A 21,820-nucleotide genomic window follows, 5' to 3' on the forward strand; every position below is an offset into this window, starting at 1 on the left:
TCCAAAGCTGCTTGCCAGTGGGAGGGAGCATACTATGAAAACCAGGGCTGGCTGGATGGGCCTGAGAGTCAAAGCGCTGGGGAACAGATCTGAGAAGGACAAGCTTTAGCTACCAACCAGAAGCAACAAACAACTCCCAGTGACTCCACGCAGCTACTGGAAACTGTCCATGTGCCTGTCACAACGCATCCCTTGTTGCAGAGGTGCCAGAGGCAAAGCTTCCGCCACCATATAATATGGGGACCGGCAGGGCCCCTATCAATATGCCATGGTAGCCTCTGGACCCCAGCAGCCAGAGAACTATGCTCCTTTGGTGACAGCCAGACCCTGGAACCTCACAGAAGGCCGAACACCTGACACCCCAAGGCTACACAGTGAGACCAGCCAAACACTCAATTCCCAGAGGATGAGTAAATGGACCCTAATACCAAGAAGCTCCTACTGCACAGGAAGGAAACCACTCCAGTGGGTTAGTGGGCACGAAAGCCACACATAAAGGTGTGGTTTATGACAAGATGTAAGTATTAATCCAAGTAACTGGAGGGAGAAAAGAGAAAGCATTCAGTCTCCCTCTTCAGCCCCCAACACCAATTCCAAACTGTTTAAAACCCTTTTAGTGTGGTGGGCGTTTCCCGCGAGTGCTCCCAAACAATTCACCTCCACACTGCAGGCCATTAATCCAGTGGTGTTTATTCAAGCAGTATTCACACTTGCTGTTGAATAACAAGGGAATCAGGCTCCCACAGTTCCAGCTTCACAGCAGCCCCCAAGGTTTTCTGAGAACTTCAGATAAGTTTTGTGGTTGAAAAGCCTTTCAGTTCTTCACCCCTGCCCCTGTCAGTGACAGCCTATTATACCCATTACCAGCACAGACCGGGGGGTGGCAAAGGCAGACAGCAAAGCGGGCAGAACTACGGAAGCTCAGAAGAGGCCACACTATTCCAGGTTTTCATACAAAAAATTTAATAAATATTACTTCTCAAAATTTATTGCCAGGAACAACACATCAAAGATGCATTTTTATGTTCATATAACACTAATAGGACAATACAAAGTATCTTCACGGTCTCAGTGGTGAACCAACAAGATTACTCTGTTTTATAAGCCTTTTTGATCTTGAACTTTGTAATAGCACTTTGATTTCCTTACTTAAGGCAGGCAGTGTACTCTATGGCAAATCTAAACAGTGATCTTACTGGACATTTTATGGTTCAAGTATTCAACTAGCTTATTAGAATACTCCCTAAATGCAGTAGATTTAAAAAAAGAAAGAAATCAAATCTACAAGTGGTTCAATAGTACATATGAATGGTGAAAAGAAATCAGAATTTACAAAATAAGATTGGTGTGCTTCCAACTTCACACAATTAATTTGATATTTTTAATGATATTCAACCACTCACATTTTGGCTACATTAAGTCATAGCTCAACTTGTTCCCTTAAACTGCTCTGTAGCAGATCACCTGCCTGTCTCTTTTCAAGTCTAAAGCAGAGGAAAAAAAAAAAAAAAAAAAAGAAAAGAACCTGTTCTAGACTAATTCTCAACTGCCTCGGTCAGTCCTTAAAACGTGTCTTAAAGTGATGCTATAACAGAAGGTGTTTTAACATCTGACGTCGTACAAAAAAAATTCCATCAGTATCCCAGGCACAGAAGCCCATTCTATTGTTTTAAGATAAACTATTTTCAAACACCTTAATTTTGGCTTATAGGCAACACGTAATGAGAAAATAAATTCAAAAAAAAAAAAAAAAAGCCATACGCTTACAATGCTATCAAAAACCTTCAGTTCTAAACACATACATATAAATAAAAAGGAATGATGTTTTAAGGCTCTTGATTATTAAGTTAATAAATCAAATATACACAGTGATTAATACAAAAAAGAATTATTTACATAACTATACAAAAATTCTACTTTTGACACATTTTTCCTCTTTAAATTCTTCATTTTACCAGCAACTGCTGACAAAGGCCCCCCCTCCCCCAACAACAAAAATACAATAAAAAAAATAAATAATAAACTCATTTGTGATAGTTGCTGTGGTTCTGAGCTGCAAAGGCACTTTCAAATACAGAACTATTTGTACGTCATCATAAAACCAATATACAAAAACAACTCAAGAGTCAATAAATATAAATAAAACTATGATCCTAAGACTGCATCACCATTAGGACATCTGGCAGAAGTGGAAGCTCAAGGACTAGGGGCCGGGCAGTGTCCTGGGAGCCTGATCCGCAATGTCTGGCTGCAGGGGAACGTACACCGGGGCACTTTTGACTAGTTTTTGCATAGCTGTGAGATGCAGCGCTCGATTTCCCAGCCAACCACAGAAACTACCATTGCCAGTGTAAGCCAGCTTGTCGAAACTTAAATTAACACAGGGATTCTAAGTCAACAGCCTCAGACTCAAATGACACAACAGTTTAAAGAACTACAAGCCCCGAGTGCCCTCAGACTCTACCTAGCGGCGGCAGCACCTGCTGTCTGCTATACGATGTACTCCATCCGGTTTAAGCTTTGGGCACTTTCCAAGTCTCTGTTATCTTGTTTGTTTGTCCAGTTTGGGTGTTTTGTTGGTGTGCCATTGGGGGCCTTCTCCTCTCTATCTACCAGCGTGTACGCCGGCTGCTTGGCAAACCGGGCTTTCTGCTGGTGTTTATCCATGTCATCTTCTTCAACTTCAGAGTTGTGTGTCCTTATTTTAGACATTTTGGAGTTTTTGTTCTCGTAATCCTTGATGGGCACCGTATTGGCTCCATGCTTCTCGATGGGGTTTTTGATCTGGTTCAGCTGCTCCCGCACATTGTTGGTGGTGTTGTCCTCGGAAGCAGAGTGAGTGTGGCTGCTTGGCTTCCGCCGCTTCCGCAGGCACCAGTAGAAGGCCGTCACCAAGCAACAGACCCAAGCCACCGTTAAGACAGAGCTCAGCAAAGGAACCAGGAAATCTGTAAGGCAGACACAAGAACCAATTAACTCAGAAAAAAAAAAGCCTTCAACATGGGAACAAAAGAGTGGTTCTCCTGTCCTTAGTCCCCGAGAGGGGCACTGTGGGAACAAATCCCATTTTGCAACTGCATATTGTCATTTCACAGCTTAATAAGCAAGTGGTCCTTCGGGACCTTGGCACCTGTTCCCAGAGAGACCAGGTGGGGCAGTAGCTCCTACGGTCTCTGGCTCCACACTGGAGAACAGTACCTGGTTAAGTCCAGGTTAGTCTGGCTACTGAAGCAGCTCATGATTGAAATTAGTTTTCAGAATTAGCAAACCCAAACCAAGCATGGTCAGCTCAAATAACTCACGGCCATATGCCCCATTTCTCGCTTAGCTAGAACCATGATGCTAAAGACCCTCAAAAAAGGGGGTCTGGATGCAGGGATATCAAACTATCAAACTTATGTCTCACAGTGCTCATGACAGGCTGTGCCATGACACCAAAATGCTAAATCACAGTTTGACAGCTTCAAGCTCAGGGTACAGTGATGCTCTGTCCTAGGGCTCTGCAATATATCTAGACAATACCAGTTCTACAGGGAGCCTGCTGGCGAGAGTACACAGCTTGTTGGGGAAAAGATTCACCTACAACCTTGGTCAAATAGGCCGACCTCAGGTTTCTCACCAATTAAGGAGCTCCTGGGAGGCAGGGGCACTGACAGGTGATTCCCCACCCCGTGGCTCTACTGGATGGTGTAATGAGATCAGTTTGACAGCGATTTCAAAAAGAGACTGTTCCCGTTTGATACCTACCTGTTCTGTTCTTCAGAGGGCGCCTCTGAACTCTCACTTCTGCAACAGCAGCAATAAGTGAACTGTTCCCATCACGTTTACTAACAAGATCTATTATTTTGTCAGTGATTTCCTTGATAGGGTTTCCGTCATCCCGTATGTCTTCAGCAGACTGGAAAAAGAGCAACTGTCAGACTTGACTTAGTGGGGACACTCGGCAGTAGCCTTTATTTGAAATTATACTACAACATGTATAATTTATACGTAATAATAAATACGTAATAATACTTAATGCTTTCTTTCAATATGCTTACACAGTCTTGATACTGACATTTACCTCCCTTGCAATCAAATAATTAGGCATAAATAGGTCTTATACTCACAATGGCCACGTGTATTTCATTGTTTGCCAAAAGGGAAGGCTCACAAGCTATGTAGATTGAATATTCAGCAGAAACATTCTTCAAAATATTCAAATTCCTCAGTTCACTGCAAATGTGCTCCGTGGTAAGACCCTAAAATGATTTAAAAAGAAAAAAATCACAGGCATGTAAGGAAAAAGAAAAAGCTGATGTTCTTTTCAAACTTTGGCTAAATTCAAGCCTCACTTAGAGCCTAAGACAGGAATTCAGGCTACAGAGAACTAGATCCTAGCTTGTGACATTCCTTCTTTTAAACAAGCAAACATACTGTCCCCAGTTAAAGTTGTTACATACCGGTGACATCATCTCTTTGTTAAAGGTGAACGTGATGTTTGCACAGTTATCCTGGTAATAGGAGTCAGAGGTGCACTTGGTCTTCACTGGCTGGAGACTAGAAGACCGACACTCGCCCACTCCGGTGCAGGGGCGGACGAAGCACTGGTCATCCAGGATGGGGATGCAGCTCTGCCCATTGGGGCACTCGCTGTGACCTTTGTGGAGCAGGCAAGGTCGAGGACCACACCAGACCTGGAGAGAGTAAAAGAGGAGCTGAGCAGGAACGTCCACCTACGATTTCAGAGCACAGAACCACAGCAGCCCTCACACCCTACCTTTGAGCATGCAATCCGTCCATTCAGGCACTGGCAGGTGTTACAGTCGTCATCCCACTTGGCCCCATCGGGGATCACCCTCCCTATGGTGATGCAAGGTCTCCCTGAAACTGAGAGGTGGACACGTATGAGTAGGAGTTTCTTTTTCTGTAGACTGGATCGCAGTTCTTAATGCTTCACCTCCTCCCTGTTATGAAATGGTCATATACCCTTGACCACGTGGTAATAGTTCCTTCTACCACACTGGGCACATGTTTTTTCCAGCCCCACTAACTTCACTTGGCCATGTGACTTATTTTGGCTAATACAATGTCAGCAGATGTGACCCAAGAGATATGACCCTTGAACTTGGCTTTTCCCACTGAGCTTGGCCTCTTGTGGGCCTGCCATTTGCCATGAAAAGAACAAACCCCAAAGATGGCTGCTGGCTGGTCAAGCTAAGCCTGAGCATAGTGGTACAATTGCTCTGCCCACCCATGCCACAGGCAACAAAAATAAATGCTTACTGCAAGCCCTTGAGGGTTAAGATGGTTGGTTACACAGAATTATCCAAGACCAGTGGCTACCCTGTTTTGGGAAGACCCACTTCCCCTTCCCTGCAACCTCCACTATGCATTCCATCCTTGAGCACAGTGCCCATTTGTGAACAAATTAATGGCTACACCCCAGAAGACACATGGGCAGCCAGGACTTGGCACACATACCTTCCTGGCACTTGGCACCACTGTGCCCCGGGGGACAGACACACTGGTAGCCATTGATCTCATCCACACAGGTTGCCCCAAAGGCACAAGGTGAAGACTGGCATTCATTGATGTCTAGGAAAGATGGAGTTTAAATTTAGGCTCCATTGGGGAGTAACAAAGTTTGTTTTTTTCAAACATAGAAAAGCATTCAAATCATAATTATAAGCTTGGTGAATTTTCACTCATGTAACCAGTCCCCAAGTAAAGAAACAGATCATTAATCTCCCAAAAGCCTCTATCAGTCACTGACCCCCAAAGATCACCACTGTCCTGACTTTCAACAGCTGAGAACCATTTTAGGCAGCAGCAATTTTTATTAAGTTCCTTTCTCTGACAGTGCAGTTTAGAGCAAGGCCAGCAAACTTTTCCCCCAAAAAAGGGTCAGAGTGAATATTTTAGGATTTGCAGGTCACAAGGTTTCTATCACAACTACTCAATTCAGTTGTGGTGTGTAGCCACAAAACAGATAAACAAGTAAGCGTTTTCTGCGTGCAATAAAACTTATAAGAACAGATGGTGGGTCAGATTTGGCCTCCAGGCTGTAGTTTGTCAATCTTATTTAGAAGTATGAAACAGATAAACTTATCCCCATCTAGAGCTAAAGTTCGGTCCATCCCAGATTGGAGAACGGCAGGCTCCTATAAAATTTCAAACAATTTGGGGATAAGAACAAAAATAATACAACTATTCTGTCATTTTTGTTTTGTTTAAAAAAAAAAAAGGGTGTAAAAAATAAAGTTTCAGCTTCCTGAAAAACTGCATCGTCTGCCTCCCAGTTTTAATTATTTCTCTGGGGCCTGATCAAACCCATTGCAGCTCAGCCTTTGGAAGTCACAGATCTAGTCCCTCCCATTTGTGTTAGCTCTGTCCTAGTCCCACAACAGGATAGCCATGGTAAGCTTCCACTTGCCCATTCATTAATCATGTTAGTCACGAGGAGAAGCACACTTTTCTCAGGGCCCCAGTGTAGCTGAAATCGTCAGATTCTGTGGCTGGCACTCTCCCCATGAGGAAGGAGGGCTGCACCACCCAGGGACTACCAGCAAGTACCTGGGAGGATCCAGCAGGAGCACCTTAATCCCAGCTGGAGGCAGGAGATTACTTGCTTTGTCAAGGCTACTTAAAGTGAACTGTAGCCTTAATTGTTTTTAAAGAGAAAAAAAAAAAATCTCAGGCTGAGGAGTGGAACAGGGAGTAAGGGAATAAAGCCACTGGGAAAAATCAGATGGGGGCGGTCCTTACTTATTCTGCAATCGGGCCCAGCAAAACCTGGAGCACATTCACACCGGTACCAGTTGTCCCCGTCAACGCAGGTGCCGCTGTTGTAACTAAAAAGAAAACACAGACGGCCTCAGTGACTCCAGCTGCCCCACAATGCAGGCAGCCGTGCCAGTTACACTCAGCAGCTCTCAACCCTGACCATAGTTGCCACTGTCTGAGGAGCTTTAAAAATACTGATGCCTGGGTCCCACCCCAAGAGAGTCTAATTTCTTAGGTCTCAGTTGCAGCTCAGGCATTGGGACTTTTAAAAGCTCCCCAGGTGATTCCTGGGTACAGCCAAGGTTGAGAATCACTGCTCTAAATGAAGATACAACCTGGCTAATTAAAGTGTGGTCCGCAGAGTGACAGGACGGGTGTCACCAGGGAGCTTGTTAGAAAAGCAGAGCCTCACCCCAAATCGCCCCGAATCAGAACCCACATTCTAAACAGGATCCCGGGAGATTCTCATGCAGATTACTTCAAAGGTTGTCACACTTACCAAGGATGTGGGCTGCAGTCATTGGTATCTGCAAAGAAAAGACAACAGGGAGGTCTTTAACAGGGGGAAAGGAGTCTTAGCCCTAAGTAAAAACACTTATTTCCATAATACCCAAATGATAAAGTCAAAGTTAACACCAGCCAAATATGCTTAAAACCTCTGCTAAATTGGAACCAGGCCTGCACCACACTCAGTTTCATTTGCCGTGGGACATATGTACACAGGAAGAGGCCCTTGTTGGGGACGGAGGAGTGTGAGAATGGAAGGAGGCAGGGCTGCTGGTCAGACCCCGGGCTGGGAACCGAGACGCCATCTGTCTCCACTTATCTTCATCGGCAACTTTCTCATGCCCAGGTCAGGGCTGTATCCCATCAAGTCATTAATACGGACCCAGGTGATACAAAAGCAGACATCAAACAGTGAGTGCTGCTTCTGGTTTCGATTGCAAGTCCCCAAGGGTGTCAGGATATGTTCCAGGAGCCCTGGGAGAGTTCAAAGGGGAGGACACTCACTCTGAGTACAAATGGGCCCCTCCCAGCCTTCTTTGCAGACGCATGTGAAGGTCTCACCGTTGACCACACAGGTGCCCCCATTATGGCAGGGGTTGGGCAGGCAGCTACTGTTTCTGGCTACAAAGCAAAAACAGACAAGACCACCCTCTCTGAGGATCCAAAAATAGTCCGGAGTGGCAAAAACTAGACCCAAGAAAAAAGATCATAAGATCCAGAAGCATGTCCAGGAGCATGATGTGCTCACTCAGGTGGCCATGCCCACTGCAAATCCCACAGGGGGCAGAAAGTTACCTATGTTACAGGTCGTTCCTTCCCAGCCACCAGGACACATGCACTTAAATGCATCCCCTTCATCATAGCATGTGCCACCATTGTTGCATGTGGCCTCATCACACTGGCTGTCACCTGGAGGAAGAATCTCAATGTGAGCCCCAGCGGGCCCCCTCCCTCCGACAGAAAACAGAGGCAGGACCTGGGCCCCCAACACTTACGTGAGTGGCAGGTCTTTCCTTTCCATCCATTTTTGCAGTCACAGTAAAAGTCGTTGACCAGGTCTCGGCACGTGCCCCCATTGTGGCAGGGGTTCTGGCTGCAGTCATTAATATCTAGAATCAAAGAGGAGATGCTCAACTGAAGTAGATTCCAGGACTGTTCACAACACTTAGGAACTAAGCTTTCCTATAGCGACAGCCAACCCTTGCTTTCCACCCCCACATTCCAGAAACAGCTGAGCAGCCTCAGGACTTCAACACAATCACCCTTTTCTAGGAATAAACAAGCTCCCAACAGAGCGACTTGGAATGCCACAAGTCGGGAAAGAGTTTGCAGTCCTCTGGAATTCCCATGGAAGTTGAAATCAAGATGCACAGAGATTAAAATCAAAACAAAGATTCCTCTCCTTGCAAGAAGGGATATGTATCTTAATTACCAATCTTAATTCTATAGTTTCCCCGGAAGTTCCTCACCAGCATTAATAAACACAAATGGGACAAGTGATGAGGTCCCTCTGAAGAAATCATTGGGGTCTTACTTCCAGAGGTTTCCATTACAACAAAGAAAAATTGGGGTCTTATTTCCAAAGGTTTCCAAGTTAAGGAGGGATCCTTCCACACACCCTCTGCAACCCAGAGTGGTCAGCCCCCAAATAAGCCCAGACTCACTGGCTTCACAGAAGGCACCCTCCCAGCCGTCACTACAGATGCACTTGTAAGAGTTGACACCATCGATGCAAGTGCCACCATTTTTACAGGGGTTGCTCTCGCAATCATTAATATCTGCGAAAGGAAGAAAAAGTGAATTGAAGGACAAGTAATGCCACAACCCAGCACTGTCCTGTGATTTTCACTGCTGTCTCCTGAGAAAATGCACCTGGCACCTCAATATGCTCAATTCCATTAGGATAATTTTTTTTTTTTCCCCAATTAGATGGGTGGCTGATGAAGCAGAGGCTTCCCTCATTTTATTTAATGCCCTGACATGACGAGTCAACCCAGTGGGCTTAGGGAAGAAATGTCTTCAGAAAAGAGGGCCCACTCAAATTAGTGAGACCCCAGAATATTCTAAAATAAACTCATGGCTCAGAGGCATCTGAGTGGTCTCATAAATCAAATGTACCTCAGTCTCAGATCCCAGGTACAATGATAAACTTTCTGGTCTCTTCAACTTTAGCTTCTGATTAAAGCTATTCTCAAATACTGTCTTAAGCCGGGCAGCAGCACTGGGTGGGGAGCACCATCCCCATTCCCCAATGAGGGTGGGGGTTCTTACTTTCATGGCAGTATGTTCCCGTGAAGCCTTTGTTACAGTCACAGGTGAATTTGCCTCCCGACTGACTCTTGCACTTCCCGTGGGGACCACAGACGTTAGAGGAGATATACCGCACTCCTTCAGGTGTGTCATTAGAAGCCATGGCCACAGTGCAGCTGTCAATCACTAGAAGACAGGCTGGGGTTCAGATCATAGCCACGGACGCACAGACACAGCATTTCTAATCAAAGTGGGTAAAGCATACCAGCTACACTGGAGATGGGCACCGTTGAGCTAATGAGGATGTCACGAGGCACCCCAGGGACTAAGACTCCAACAACATGCCTGGTAGCACTATGATAAGCAAAGCTGAACTCTTGGCAGATGGGATTTTTAAAGCATTTTGGTCCTACGCTGTCAGGAAACCTGCCTGCCTGTGAGCCCCTATCATCCCACCTTTGACATTACCCGATTTGGTAAAATGCTTGCTGAGGGAAAAAAAGACCAATTAGACTTGGGCAATGCTAAAGTACAAATTCATAAAAGCTTTAAGGCTGTGCCACCTAATTCAGCAACTACAGGCCACATGTGGCTATTTATATTTAAACAGAGTGAAGCCAGTCCCATTCTAAATGCTCAATGGCCACTACAGCTGTAACCTGATGCACAGAACATTTCCACTGTTGCACAGTTCTACTGACAGTGCTGCTCTCAGGAATTTGTCCTGGTGTTGCACATCAGCCCACCCCAGAACTAGAGTGATAAATGGATTTCACATTCTCTCCCCGGGGCTACTTGTACATGTGGTTTTCCTGCTGACCAGTCTGAATAGATTGTTTCCACTTGTTCTGGATTCTCTAAGAGCTCAGGATAAAGTAGTTCCAACCTACAAGTCCTCTTTACCCTACACTACTTCTAAGTGCATTAAGGGGAGGTGGCCAATGGGAGACACAGGAGGAGGTCTAGACACAGTCAGGTCCTGGAAAGGAAGTACCTTCACAGGGTGTCGTACGGCAGTGGTCTTTCAGGTGTGAGCAGTTCTTGCCCTCATAGTCCTCGGGGCACTTGCAGAAATAGTCACTGGCACGATTGTAGCACTGGGCACCATTCTGGCAGGGGTTGGGCTCACAATAATCTATGTCCAGCTGCAAGTACCAGGAGCAGAGAAGAAGGATCAAAGTCAAACGAGATGTTACGATCACTTCTCTGGGACAGTAGACACTGGAATATGATCCCATCCATATACTTTTAGGAGGAGACACTTGTAGGTAATCATCTTTATGCCCTAGGTACTGTCATGATTCAGGTAAGCAATTAAGAAAAACAGGGTACAGTAGGAAAGAAAAGAGTCCGGGGTACGAAATGAAACACAAAGCCGAACAGATGCACACCGAGAAGAAAATCATTCATCAATAGCTCCTTCCATCAGCATTTGTCTAACAGAGATTCACTAGTTAATAGGATGTTAATAAATGTCACAAGACCCCAAACACAAGAGCGAAGAATTGGAGGGGCCTCCGCTGTAAATACGTTGCCATCTGAAATTTTTGCCTCCACTCACCTGACAGAGGTTTCCAGAGAAACCAGTGGGACACAGACATTGGAATTTGTTGATTTCATTCTGACAGTGACCCCCATTCAAACAGGGGTTGCTGGCACATTCATCGATGTCTCTCTCACAGTGATCGCCTGCATAGCCAGGTGGACAGATACAGCGATAACCATTAACCAAATCCTGGAGGAGGAGAAGTGGGGGGAGAAACACATGCTTTTTTTTTCTATATAGTCCACAAACAAGAGCTTCAGGGGTTTAGCAGGATGGCTGTGGTGGGGCTGATTCACTACAATAGCCAAATGCCAAGCCTCTCAACTGGGTTAGAACTTTCTGCAAGCATGCCTTTAAAATGACTCCCAGGAGGCTGAGGTAACATGAGCCCTAGTGAAACTTCCAGGGACTCCGTTTTCACCTGCATTTTTAAATTTCTTGGGGACAGAGCTCTCCCAGCATCACATAAATCTTAAATTGGTTGCCAACTGTCAAGGCTTTCATTTAAGCAAAGATTTACTTACCCGACAGGAGGCGTCATTCTGACACTGGCCAAGGCAATCGTTAATATCTAAAAAGCAAACAAGTTATCTGGTTAAAGAGGCACTTTGCATTGAAATTGGGCTTAATTGAAAAGCCCTCTTAAGCTCTGGACAGATAAAAGTCTCAAATCAGATTTCCTTCTGCTTCCCTGTGAGATAAGGTTATTACACCAGGTGGGGACCCTCCCTAATTCTTCCAGACCAGAAGGAGGGAGTGAAACTTCACATCATTGTTTTAGCCTCCTTATCAGAATATGGCCAGTTTTAACAGCTAATGAGCCTGATAAATCCTACATTTTCCTTGCTACAGTGACCACTCCCTCTCCAAAAACATTCTGGGATAAAGTTCTCTTTTACTCAGAAGTAGAGGGCTTGCCTGGTACATGAGGAGCCCTGGGTTCTGTCTCCAGCACCTCAAAATGAAAAAAGGAAAAAAAAAAACCCACTTAGAACTGGAGACTGAGAATGGAAGGGCAAGAGCCTTCTCAACACCCAAGTTTCATGAAAATCAAAATTGAAACAAAAAAATCACTCACTTATGTCACAATTCTGTCCCATCCAGCCTGGAAGGCAATCACAGTAGTAGCTTGCAATCAGATTCTTACAGGATTTGGCATTTACACAAGGTTTGTCCTCACATTCATTTGCATCTGAAAGGAGACAAGGAGCAATGAGAAATAGTTCTACCCCCCCAGCACCCTGCCCCCCCCAAAAAAAGAAACACCATACCAACAGAGTTGGTCTGAAATATGAGACATTTTAACAAGCTACCTAAATAAGAAATACTAGGTTCCCTCTATTCAGAGCATCTGAGCCCTCTCTCTAGCCTTTATCCAATAAGGACCGCTAATTGATAACTTTCCGGCTGCTGGTTAACAACTGGCCCCCAACAGAATAGCAAAAAGCCACCAGGGGTTTCTGCGCAAAACCCAGCACAGCCTAGTTGCTGGGATTTAAATGTGGCAAAAAGAATGCAGACAGCTCATTCCTCATGAGATCATCCTCGTTTGGAACCCAGCTGAACCCTCCTCGGACAGACGATTGACATGGTTCAAGGAATCCCACGACTTTCCCACAGGGCCTAAAAGAGCTAGCCCATTTGCATTCAAGTTATTTCTCCCAGGCCCGCTGGACTCTTGCTAATAAATTACTTCTTAGTATGGTGGAGTGTGAACTCACACCGCTGGCCACATGCTCATCTTTCTTCACAGCTTTGATTAGCAAAGCCAACATCGGTTCAGGAATTAGAGTCACCAAGAATTTTCTTACCTAACTGGCATGTCTTGCCAGTCCACTGGGGAGGGCACACACACTTAAATCCGTTAACCAAGTCCAGGCAGGTGCCCCCATGGGAACAGTTATTTGGAGAACAATCATTGATATCTGTTCAATGAGAATTAAGAGCAATAATTTCATTCTGTTTGGCAATTAGACAATGTAATATCACAGGAGGGGCCTGTGCCTAAAAGCCAGACACCTGTTATAAGTAAAGCTACCACAGGGCAAGTGGGACGGTGATGATAAGCCTGAAGCCTCGATTTTAGCTTTAAATCCCCCACTGCCCCAGTTCATCTAATCCCCCCCTAAGCAGTGGGGGAGAAAGAGACAGCTGGATAATAGCAGAGCATCAACTCAGTGGAAACAGGAGACATCCATACCTGCCTAATCTTTATTTTTAAAGAAATAAAGATGGCTCAGAGGTTACATAGAAAAGGTAAAAATAATAATAATAATTTCTTCATGGTGGAAAACCTTATTTCTAGATTTGCTTACAGAGTTTTCTAAAAATAACCCAGCCAAGTGCCACACCCCTCACGTCTGCACCAGACTGCAAAGATTTTAATTCGTTTACAGCCTGTGCCACACACACTATTCAAGAATTCGCTTTTGAGTCTTCATGACAGCCCTTAGAGATAGATGTTGCTACGATCCCGTTTGATCAGGACACAGGGAGGTTATGAGGCCTGCCACAGTTCTAAAAGTCATGGGTGGGGGTCTGGTGCAAGTGCAGGCCATCTGACCCCAGAACAACCCACATCCTTAACCATGCTGTATGCCGTTTTTAGGGTACAGGCGATAGTGGTTTTCAGGCTTGGCTGCACTTCAGAATTCCAGCTCATTAAAGGCTACACCTGCCTGATTCTGGAGGGAATCCACTTCATCCAGAGACCCCATCCCAGGTGGTTTTAACCTATAGCCTAGTCTCAGTCAAGCTAATCCTGTACCCAGGTCCTCGTCTTAGGGGTCTATGATAAAAATCCAGTACAAAGGCAGCCTCTTCAAGGCTAAAAGAGGATCTGGAGGAGACAAAGCTCCAGGAAGCACACCCAAGGAATGAGCCCTTCCATGAGACTTTCTACCAACCACAGATACATGTGCTACCCTGGTGGGTAGAAATGGGGTGCTAGAAGACTTCCAAGTACCCAAGCCTCCAGACTGAGTGCACCCGCCATTCCCACACTCAGACATGTTACTAAGTCCTTAACTTTGGACAAGTCCAGATATCTCCCACCAACCCTGTATCATAACACAGTGACCCCTCAGAACAGACAGGCCAAAACCTGTACTTACTTGTGGAGCATGTAGGCCCAGTCCAGCCAGGAGAACACTCACACTCAAACCCCAGGGAGGTTTCCTTGCAGCTGCCCTTGTTGTGGCAAGGGTCAGAAAGGCAAGCATGCTCAGCTGCAAAGACCAAGACAGCAGTCAGCAAAGGACCCACTTCTTGTCACACTGCCTCCTCCCCACCCCCACCCCATAACCAAATCCCACACTTTGGTCACCAACTCAAGTATGTCACAAAAAATAAAAGCATGCAATGTAACCCCCTGCTGTGTCTAGGGGAGAAAGGAAATCATCTTCTCACTGAGCCACATTCCAATATATCTTGAAGTTGGGGGGGTCACTACATCTCATGATGCCTCCTATGGCTAATCAACATCGCCCAAAAAACATTAAGGACTCAAGATTTCAAGAGACTTGTGGAAGAGCTAGAATAATGAGTCTTAACTTTGGAGGGTATTTTCTTCTTTTTACATATCATTAAAGAGTGTGTGTGTGTATACGTTTGCATGCAAGCTGAGCATACCAAAAACTAAAAAAAAAAAAAAAAAAAGAACCCAAGGGATCCTACCCAACTTGGACCACTTACCAATTTCACAGTTAGCTCCTGAATATCCCTCAGGGCAGGAACACTGATATTTGTCAGGACCTGTGTTGCTACAAGTTCCGCCATTGAGACACGGCTGATGAGTTCCACAGTAATTGAGATCTGCCCAAAAGACCCCAAAGTCACAAAAAGACAACAATAAAGGTAAAGACTACTACTAACTCATTAGGAGTCTAGCCCTACTTCATTTTTTTGGTACTAGGGATTGAACACAGGGGCACTCGACCATTGAGCCACATCCCCAGCCTTATTTCGTATTTTATTTAGAAACAGGGTCTCACTAATCTGCTTAGCACCTTGCTGTTGCTGAGGTTAGCTTTGAACCCGAAATCCTCCTGCCTCAGCCTCCTGAATTGTGGGATTACAGGTGTGCCACAGCACCTGGCCCCACTCCTATTTTAAAAATGGAACCAAAAATAAATGAATAAACCACCCTACAGCATTAAAGGCAAATTCAAACAGATTTAGAATAAAAGCCCCCACAAAAGAATGAAATGGTCTGGGATGTGGCTTTGGGGTAGAGCACTTGCTTACATTCTCGCCCAAACCTCATGACATGAGGTGGTTAAGGATAGAAGATAAATCAAAGTAAAAACCAATTTACTGCTGTTCCAAAATCTCACGTTCCTTCCAAGGCTAGCATCCAGCCCCTGGGTCCCTCCCTGATGGGTGTACCTTTGTCACAGAGCTGACCACCCCAATTGGTCTCACAGAGGCACTGCCAGGGTTCATTGCAGGTTCCGTGGACGCAGCCTGGGTGCGGGATGCACTTGTCACAGTACAAGCCTTGCCAGCCATACTGGCACCTGCGGACAGACAGCACACGCCACTTAGCTTTGTGAACACCAAGGGGGTGCGCACAACTAAAGCAGAAGACTACGAAGTCCAGGCTGTTAATTTTGTTGTGGGAGACAGGACAGGATACTTTCAAGGCCTGTTAGAGGTTCCTTGTGAACAGACATTTTCACAGTTGAGCCAAGCAGAGACTCTCAACAAAAGGGGGGCTGTTTGGGGAGGGGCCAGAGTGGGGAGTGCCCTCCACAAAGCCCCTCTCAGGCTCCCACGAATGAGCCGAGCGTGAGGACATGGAATAAATCAATCCCAGGACCTCATCAGGACAGACCATAGAAGGAAAGGACAACAATAGCTATGCAGAAGTCCCCACCAAGGCTGCCCCTGCAGCTCCGCCCAGGCTCTTTGTCTCCACAGCAAGTCACAACCCCAGTGCACAGATGCAACAAGATGCCAAAGGCCGCAGGAAAGAGCCCAGTGATGACACTTTAGGAAAATCAAACAAACAGGGGAGAGGGAGGGGGCACCCTCCCTTGGCAAAGACCTGGGGAGGATCTCTAAACTCACTTCTGCAGGGAAGGGGAGGGGTGCAATGGCACTTGGAACCAATTCTACAGATAATTTATGAGTCATTACCGTGGCCATGGCTGTTCATGCTAATTTAGTTATTTCTCACTTTGGGGGGGGGGGGGAACAATGAAAGAGAGAAAGAAGAGGTCAAAGTACAATATCCCTGTATCTAATTTTGAGGGAGTTGAGTTTCCCTTATAAGCATCTTGTTCATCATAGTCTTTTAAAGCCAAATGGTCTTTGATCTCCAAACACAAACACAAACCTTCACTGGGAAGGGAGAGAGGGCAGGAACTCAAACCAATCTCCCCTCAATTCAAGCCTTCTGAAACTTTAAACCACCTTCTCAAAAACCCAGCTCTAACAAAAAGGATGGAGGAAAGGCAAGGGACATCAGGAGCTAACCTGAGGGTGGAAAGAAGCAGGAGTGAATAGAACGCGGACCGACAAAATCATTCCAGATTAGGATCCGGGAAAAACCAGGAAAACCAACTGCCCCGTGAGCTGCTCAGTTGGAACTCATGAAAATAAACGTCCGCATTTGCTCCCCAGAAGGAAAGGGCTTTGGTTTCCAGAGAGCTGGAGGCAAGCTAGCGAATCTTTGTCATGGGAAAATTATAGGGATCTAGCTAACAGCTAATCACCCACGGCTGAGAATGGATTAACCCTGAGAATACTGACTAACCACTTCCTAACTTCTAAAAACATCCCATCCACACCCAAACACAAAGAACTACTAGAATGTGTGGTTTAAAATTAATCAGACCCAGGATTCTGGTTCATGTAAAATAGACCCTCCATCTAAATGACAAGTGACTATTTAAAGGAATAGAACAAGAACAAAATAAGTCATCTGGTAGAAATAACTTTTTAAAAAGCAGACACCCAACTTAGTGGGAGGCAGGGAGCCATTCTGTGCGGCCCATACTCAGCCTGAAAAATAATTCCAGGGAATTGATTGGGAAATAGCAATATTCCTGCTGTCTTCGCTTATCCTTCCAAATTAAGGATGGCTACACCTCTTCAATTTGCCTAATAAAAGGAGAGACAGCTGAGGACCCAACCTAACCTCTTAATTAATGAGAGCTCAATCCCCAAGCATAAAACAGCAACCACAAGAGGCCACGGATGACTTCAAAAGAAAACAAATAAAAAGACTGACCCTAAAAGAGGCATCGACCAAGTTATCCCAGTTTAATAATATATGATTAAGATTCTCATGAGAAATTGAAGTGACTTTCCTCATAGGATGATTCATAATTAAGTTTGATATTATTGGCAGGCTTGCAACAAAACAAGCCCATGTACCCGGGAAGAGGGAACCCAGGTCTCCTTGGGATGAATAAAACCAGGGAAGTTTTCTCGTGTGGGAGAAGACTAAAAAAAAAAAAAAAAGAAAAGAAAAAAAAAGAAAACCTGTGTAATACATAACCCAAAAGACAACTTACAGGTAACTCGCCATTCAACTATTTCTGGAGCAGGACATAACCTGAACTTCCTTAGCTGGAAGGTTCTGTTTTGATTTTCTTTCAAGGCAGGGAAGACTATGCAAATGCTGCGTGGGAAAGTAGCACCTTAAGTAAATAAGGGCACTGGTGCATGTCTGGGCAGGGAGTGGGAGGTGACACTTCGAGAAAGAGAAAGGGCTAAATTCTAGAAACAAAGCCTGTTGTTCTGGCTGGGAGGGCCCTCCCCTGCACAGCAATGTGTTTATTCTGATGACAGTAGCACAAATCGTGGTCGGCCTCCATGATACTCAGAGATGATACTCATCTGAGCAGGCAGCAGGCTCAGAGTCCCTAATAGCCTTGCCGGTCTTACTTTCTCCAGAACACCCTTAATTAGGGAGAGTTGCCCTAGGTGGATTCCTGCTCTGCCTTTGACAGTAAAGTTGCTAAATACTACAGTCAGCTGCCACCCAAGGGGATTAGCAGGTGAATCCCCTCGGCCATCCAGAAAATAAACTCCTGCAGAACTGTAGGAAGAGAATTCCAGGACAACCTGTTCTTATTTCACTTCCAGCTGCCTTGAATCCCACCTCGGCCTCAAGTTCAGTGTTTCCATTACGTGGAAGAACATATGGAGCTGTGGAATCCGAGAGAAAACCTACAGGTAATTCTCTTTAAAACCAAAAGCTCTCAATTTAAATCTGCAAAATCACATGGCAAGTCAATCAAATGCAGATTCCTGGGATGAAACAAGGGAACAGAATTCAGTAGGAATTCTGCACTTTTAACAGTTCCCCCCATTTGTTTGGGGACTTACACTGTAAGTGCTGAGGTATGGGGTTTGCTGAGGTTTGATTCCCCAAAATATGGTCTGACCAGCAATAGAACATCACGGGGGAGCTTGCTTGAAATGCAGAAACTTGGGCCCATGCCAGCCCAAGTTTGCATTTTAATGAGGGCCCCAGGTACCACATTCGTTTGAGGTGCACTAGTTTAGACTGTTTCATAAGCTTCCCTGGGCTCAAATCAGAGCAGCCGTGGGGGCAAAGGTGACAGGACCAAAAGATTCATGTAGTGTCACATTAAATCTGCTGCTCCTTAAAACTGGGGAGGAGAAAGAGATGCTGTCAGAATATCAGACAGTATTTCCTGAAACAAGCTTTTCCCAAATTGGCATAATATACATTTCAAGAAGTCCCCAGACCATCCTGGGGAAGCGGTCAGGGTAGGTCTCTCCGTTTGGCTTCTGCATTGTTCCTGGACCACAAAAGAACAGACTTCAAAGGCCAGCAGCAAAAGTCTACATTCATCAGGCTCAGCTGACAAGATTCCAGCACAGCCATTAACCTCTCAGCACCGGCCCAGCTCCTGCCTGCAAAGGGGCCAGGAGATTGTACTAATCCCATTCTAAAGAATGCTGGACTTTCCCTATTGATGGGAAAAGTGGGGGAGGGCAGGGAAAGGAAAGGAGGGTGGAGGAGGAGAGAGAGAGAGAGGCGCAAAGAAACAAAGCCTCATCCTTCCATATAGTCCATTTGCACTTTAAGGGAAGATTACAAAATGTGTTATCAGTTTACAGAACAGTTAATACATGAAGTCACTGGCTATGCCCACAAGTTTTTTTTTTTCCCCCTCTTCCAAGAGAGAAGGGGTGGTGTACATTCCATCAGACAGCTGGTATAATTTAATAAGTTTCGGATGTGCCTATCTGAATTTTTTTAAAGCTTTCTTGTCCTCCAAAGGGGGGAAAATGGCATATTTACAATAAAAAAATCAGTCCCTTGGTTGCATTAAAGGAAAGATTTTTGAAAAGAAAAGGAAACCACAAAAGATCAGTGTAGTCATTTACCTGCAGTCACCGGGGAGCTTGCAAGATCCATGCTTGGGACTGCAGCCCTGTCGGCAAATAGCTGTTTAAAAAAAAAAATGCAGAAGGATGCGTCAGCACACAGCCCATTTTCTGTACTGCCATCCTCATGAGAATGGCCTAGCACATTAAGCCTACAAAATCCATGATTTTAAGAGATCTGGTGTCAAGCCCATTGTAAGGAGAGGAAGATGGGAGGAGCCCAAATAACAAATCCAGCTTTAAACTTTAAGGCCTTGCTAGCAGATCTTCAAAACATGATACTGTTTGGGGACAAAATGTAGACAAATGATGGGGGAAGGGGACCCTCACCCAGTCTCTCTCAACAGTAACTACCCTCCTCTTTACACCCTGCAGGGTCAATTCCCATCCTGCCCATCCCACCCTCACCATAAGAAAGAGGTGTAAATAATCCAATCCTTCCACATCCCATTAGGACGTCATCAGATGAGCCCCGACCTCCTTTACTAACCCCATCGTCCACCCCTACATGCCTGGTTTCAAAAGTCTCCCAGGTCTAACAGAGCCAATCAGGCTGGCTTCATTTGGCAGGCTAATCCGGTAGCCAGATCTGGTGGTACTTCTGTAAAGTATTCTCACAAAGAATTCTCTACTTCATTAAAAAGAAGCTAAGAAATTGATCTGACATTAAAAACTCACTAACATTAGAGTGTTTGTTAGATTTTTAAAAACAACTCTTTAAAATGTGTAGCTTGATTCCTTTTTTCATTTGAGTTCTCAAATACTATCTTTTTGAGATGGGGTCCTGCTATGTTACTGGGACCATCTTAAAATTCTTGTCTCCAGTTATTGAAGAAAGAGCAGCTTTGCCCAAGGGACATGCAAATTCCTCATCATGCCCCACCCCTCAGTCACTGTGGAAAACTTTTTTTTAATTCAGTTTGTCATGAAAGAATTTACCTAATTATCATGTAAGATAAGCAGATTACATTATTATAGTACATTATTATTTATAAGGGCATGTATACGGTTAACTCGAATTACTGAACAACTTGCTATGAATTAGAATCAATGAATTCCAGTAAAGTGGGTTGGGATGAAGTTGGCAACAGACTGAAAGCTAGACTCCTTTGGGTGGGCTCAATCCTCCAGAGTACGAAGGCTTGGGCTGTCTACTCCCTCTTTCCTCAATGCCGCCACAAAGGCATTGCAAAAGCTTCTTGCAAGGCCCCCTGAGCTCAGGGGCCGTCATTTCCTATAGCACTCTCTGCTCAGACAGCAACTCAATCAAGCCTGTCCCACTTGGCATCAGATTGCTGAGAAGCGGATTCAGGCACAGGAGAGAGAGGGACTGAGGAAGGCAGGGGAAGGAGATGAGCAAGGACCTGGTCTCAGCTGGATTCTGCCTTCAGCCTGATCCCAGAGGAAGCTCTGGAGTGTGAATCGCCTACCACAATGTGAAGGCAAAGGGGGCTGGCCTTTGTACCCCCCCCCCTTCTAGCAGCCACTCACTAACTATGAGCTGGAGGGATGGGGCATGAAGTGGCTCCTGCTTGGCCAAGGAAAATTCCCTGGAGAAGGAGCAGCTGTGAGCTGTTAGCAGCCAACACTCACAGCAGCTGGGGGATGGGGACACCAGCTGGTAAAGGGGATCTGACGGGGCACCAACAGCATCTTTGACACTCAACATCTTCATGCTTCAGTCCTAGATTACAGGCAAAGTCCCACCCTGCCCGAGATAGCAACCTGCCATCTGACTGCCAGTGGGTGAGAACTGAACACCAAAGCAACAGGCAGTCAGGGCTAGTCAACCCGCCCAGCACACACATGTACACACACGCACCTTTGTTACACTCTGGGCCCATCCAGCCTTCCATGCAAGTTTTGTTGCCATTCTGGTCACAGGCATAATGTCCAAAGAAGTCATCTCTGGGCCGGCAGAATTTATTGCAGCCAAAGCCATAATAGTAGTCATCACAGGTCACACGGATCTGATACTCGAAATGGGCGACCCCTGTGTTCTGCTTCAGTGTCTGCCACTGCCGGCTAGGGTTTATCATGCCTGAGTGAGAAGCCTTTTCAATAATGCTGTCGGGTTCTAGAGGAAAAAAAAAAAAAAGAGGTGAATCATACTAACATTCATATCAGAGCCTCCCACCCTGACCTTTTGGCCTTTTCTTTTTGGAGGGTACTGGGAATTGAGCCAGGAGTGCTTTACCATTGACCTACATCCCCAGTCCTTTTTATTTGTTTATTCGGAGACAAGGTCTAAGATGCAGAGGCTAGCCTTGAATTTGTACTCTACTGCCTCAGCCTCCTTAGTCGCAGGGATGACAGGTGTGTGCCACCACACCAGCCCATTTGTTTTGTTTTTAAATAAAGTATGCATGCACATGATATGAA

The 21,820-nt window shown here is 45.4% G+C and overlaps 1 protein-coding gene across 1 annotated transcript in view; it reads right to left on the reverse strand.

Annotated features, from left to right (window-relative positions):
• Nucleotides 1-650: 650 nt before the first annotated feature.
• Nucleotides 651-21,820, reverse strand: part of JAG1 (jagged canonical Notch ligand 1) — a 36,373-nt gene continuing 15,203 nt past the window's right edge. Inside the window, exons 4-26 of the mRNA XM_081288686.1 lie at nt 21,261-21,515; nt 19,439-19,499; nt 15,455-15,585; nt 14,762-14,881; nt 14,182-14,295; nt 12,880-12,993; nt 12,147-12,260; nt 11,593-11,639; nt 11,084-11,257; nt 10,517-10,667; nt 9,544-9,708; nt 8,937-9,050; nt 8,268-8,381; nt 8,068-8,181; nt 7,777-7,893; nt 7,265-7,292; nt 6,748-6,833; nt 5,464-5,577; nt 4,760-4,869; nt 4,443-4,676; nt 4,110-4,241; nt 3,748-3,898; nt 651-2,948 (exon numbers count right to left, since the gene is read on the reverse strand). Coding sequence (XP_081144812.1) covers nt 2,491-2,948; nt 3,748-3,898; nt 4,110-4,241; nt 4,443-4,676; nt 4,760-4,869; nt 5,464-5,577; nt 6,748-6,833; nt 7,265-7,292; nt 7,777-7,893; nt 8,068-8,181; nt 8,268-8,381; nt 8,937-9,050; nt 9,544-9,708; nt 10,517-10,667; nt 11,084-11,257; nt 11,593-11,639; nt 12,147-12,260; nt 12,880-12,993; nt 14,182-14,295; nt 14,762-14,881; nt 15,455-15,585; nt 19,439-19,499; nt 21,261-21,515 — 3,218 coding nt within the window. The 3' untranslated portion in view covers nt 651-2,490. The remainder of the gene's footprint in view (nt 2,949-3,747; nt 3,899-4,109; nt 4,242-4,442; nt 4,677-4,759; nt 4,870-5,463; nt 5,578-6,747; nt 6,834-7,264; nt 7,293-7,776; nt 7,894-8,067; nt 8,182-8,267; nt 8,382-8,936; nt 9,051-9,543; nt 9,709-10,516; nt 10,668-11,083; nt 11,258-11,592; nt 11,640-12,146; nt 12,261-12,879; nt 12,994-14,181; nt 14,296-14,761; nt 14,882-15,454; nt 15,586-19,438; nt 19,500-21,260; nt 21,516-21,820) is intronic.

This window comes from Spermophilus citellus (genome assembly GCF_964194105.1).
Source record: "Spermophilus citellus genome assembly, chromosome: 4".
NCBI classification, from domain to species: domain Eukaryota; kingdom Metazoa; phylum Chordata; class Mammalia; order Rodentia; family Sciuridae; genus Spermophilus; species Spermophilus citellus.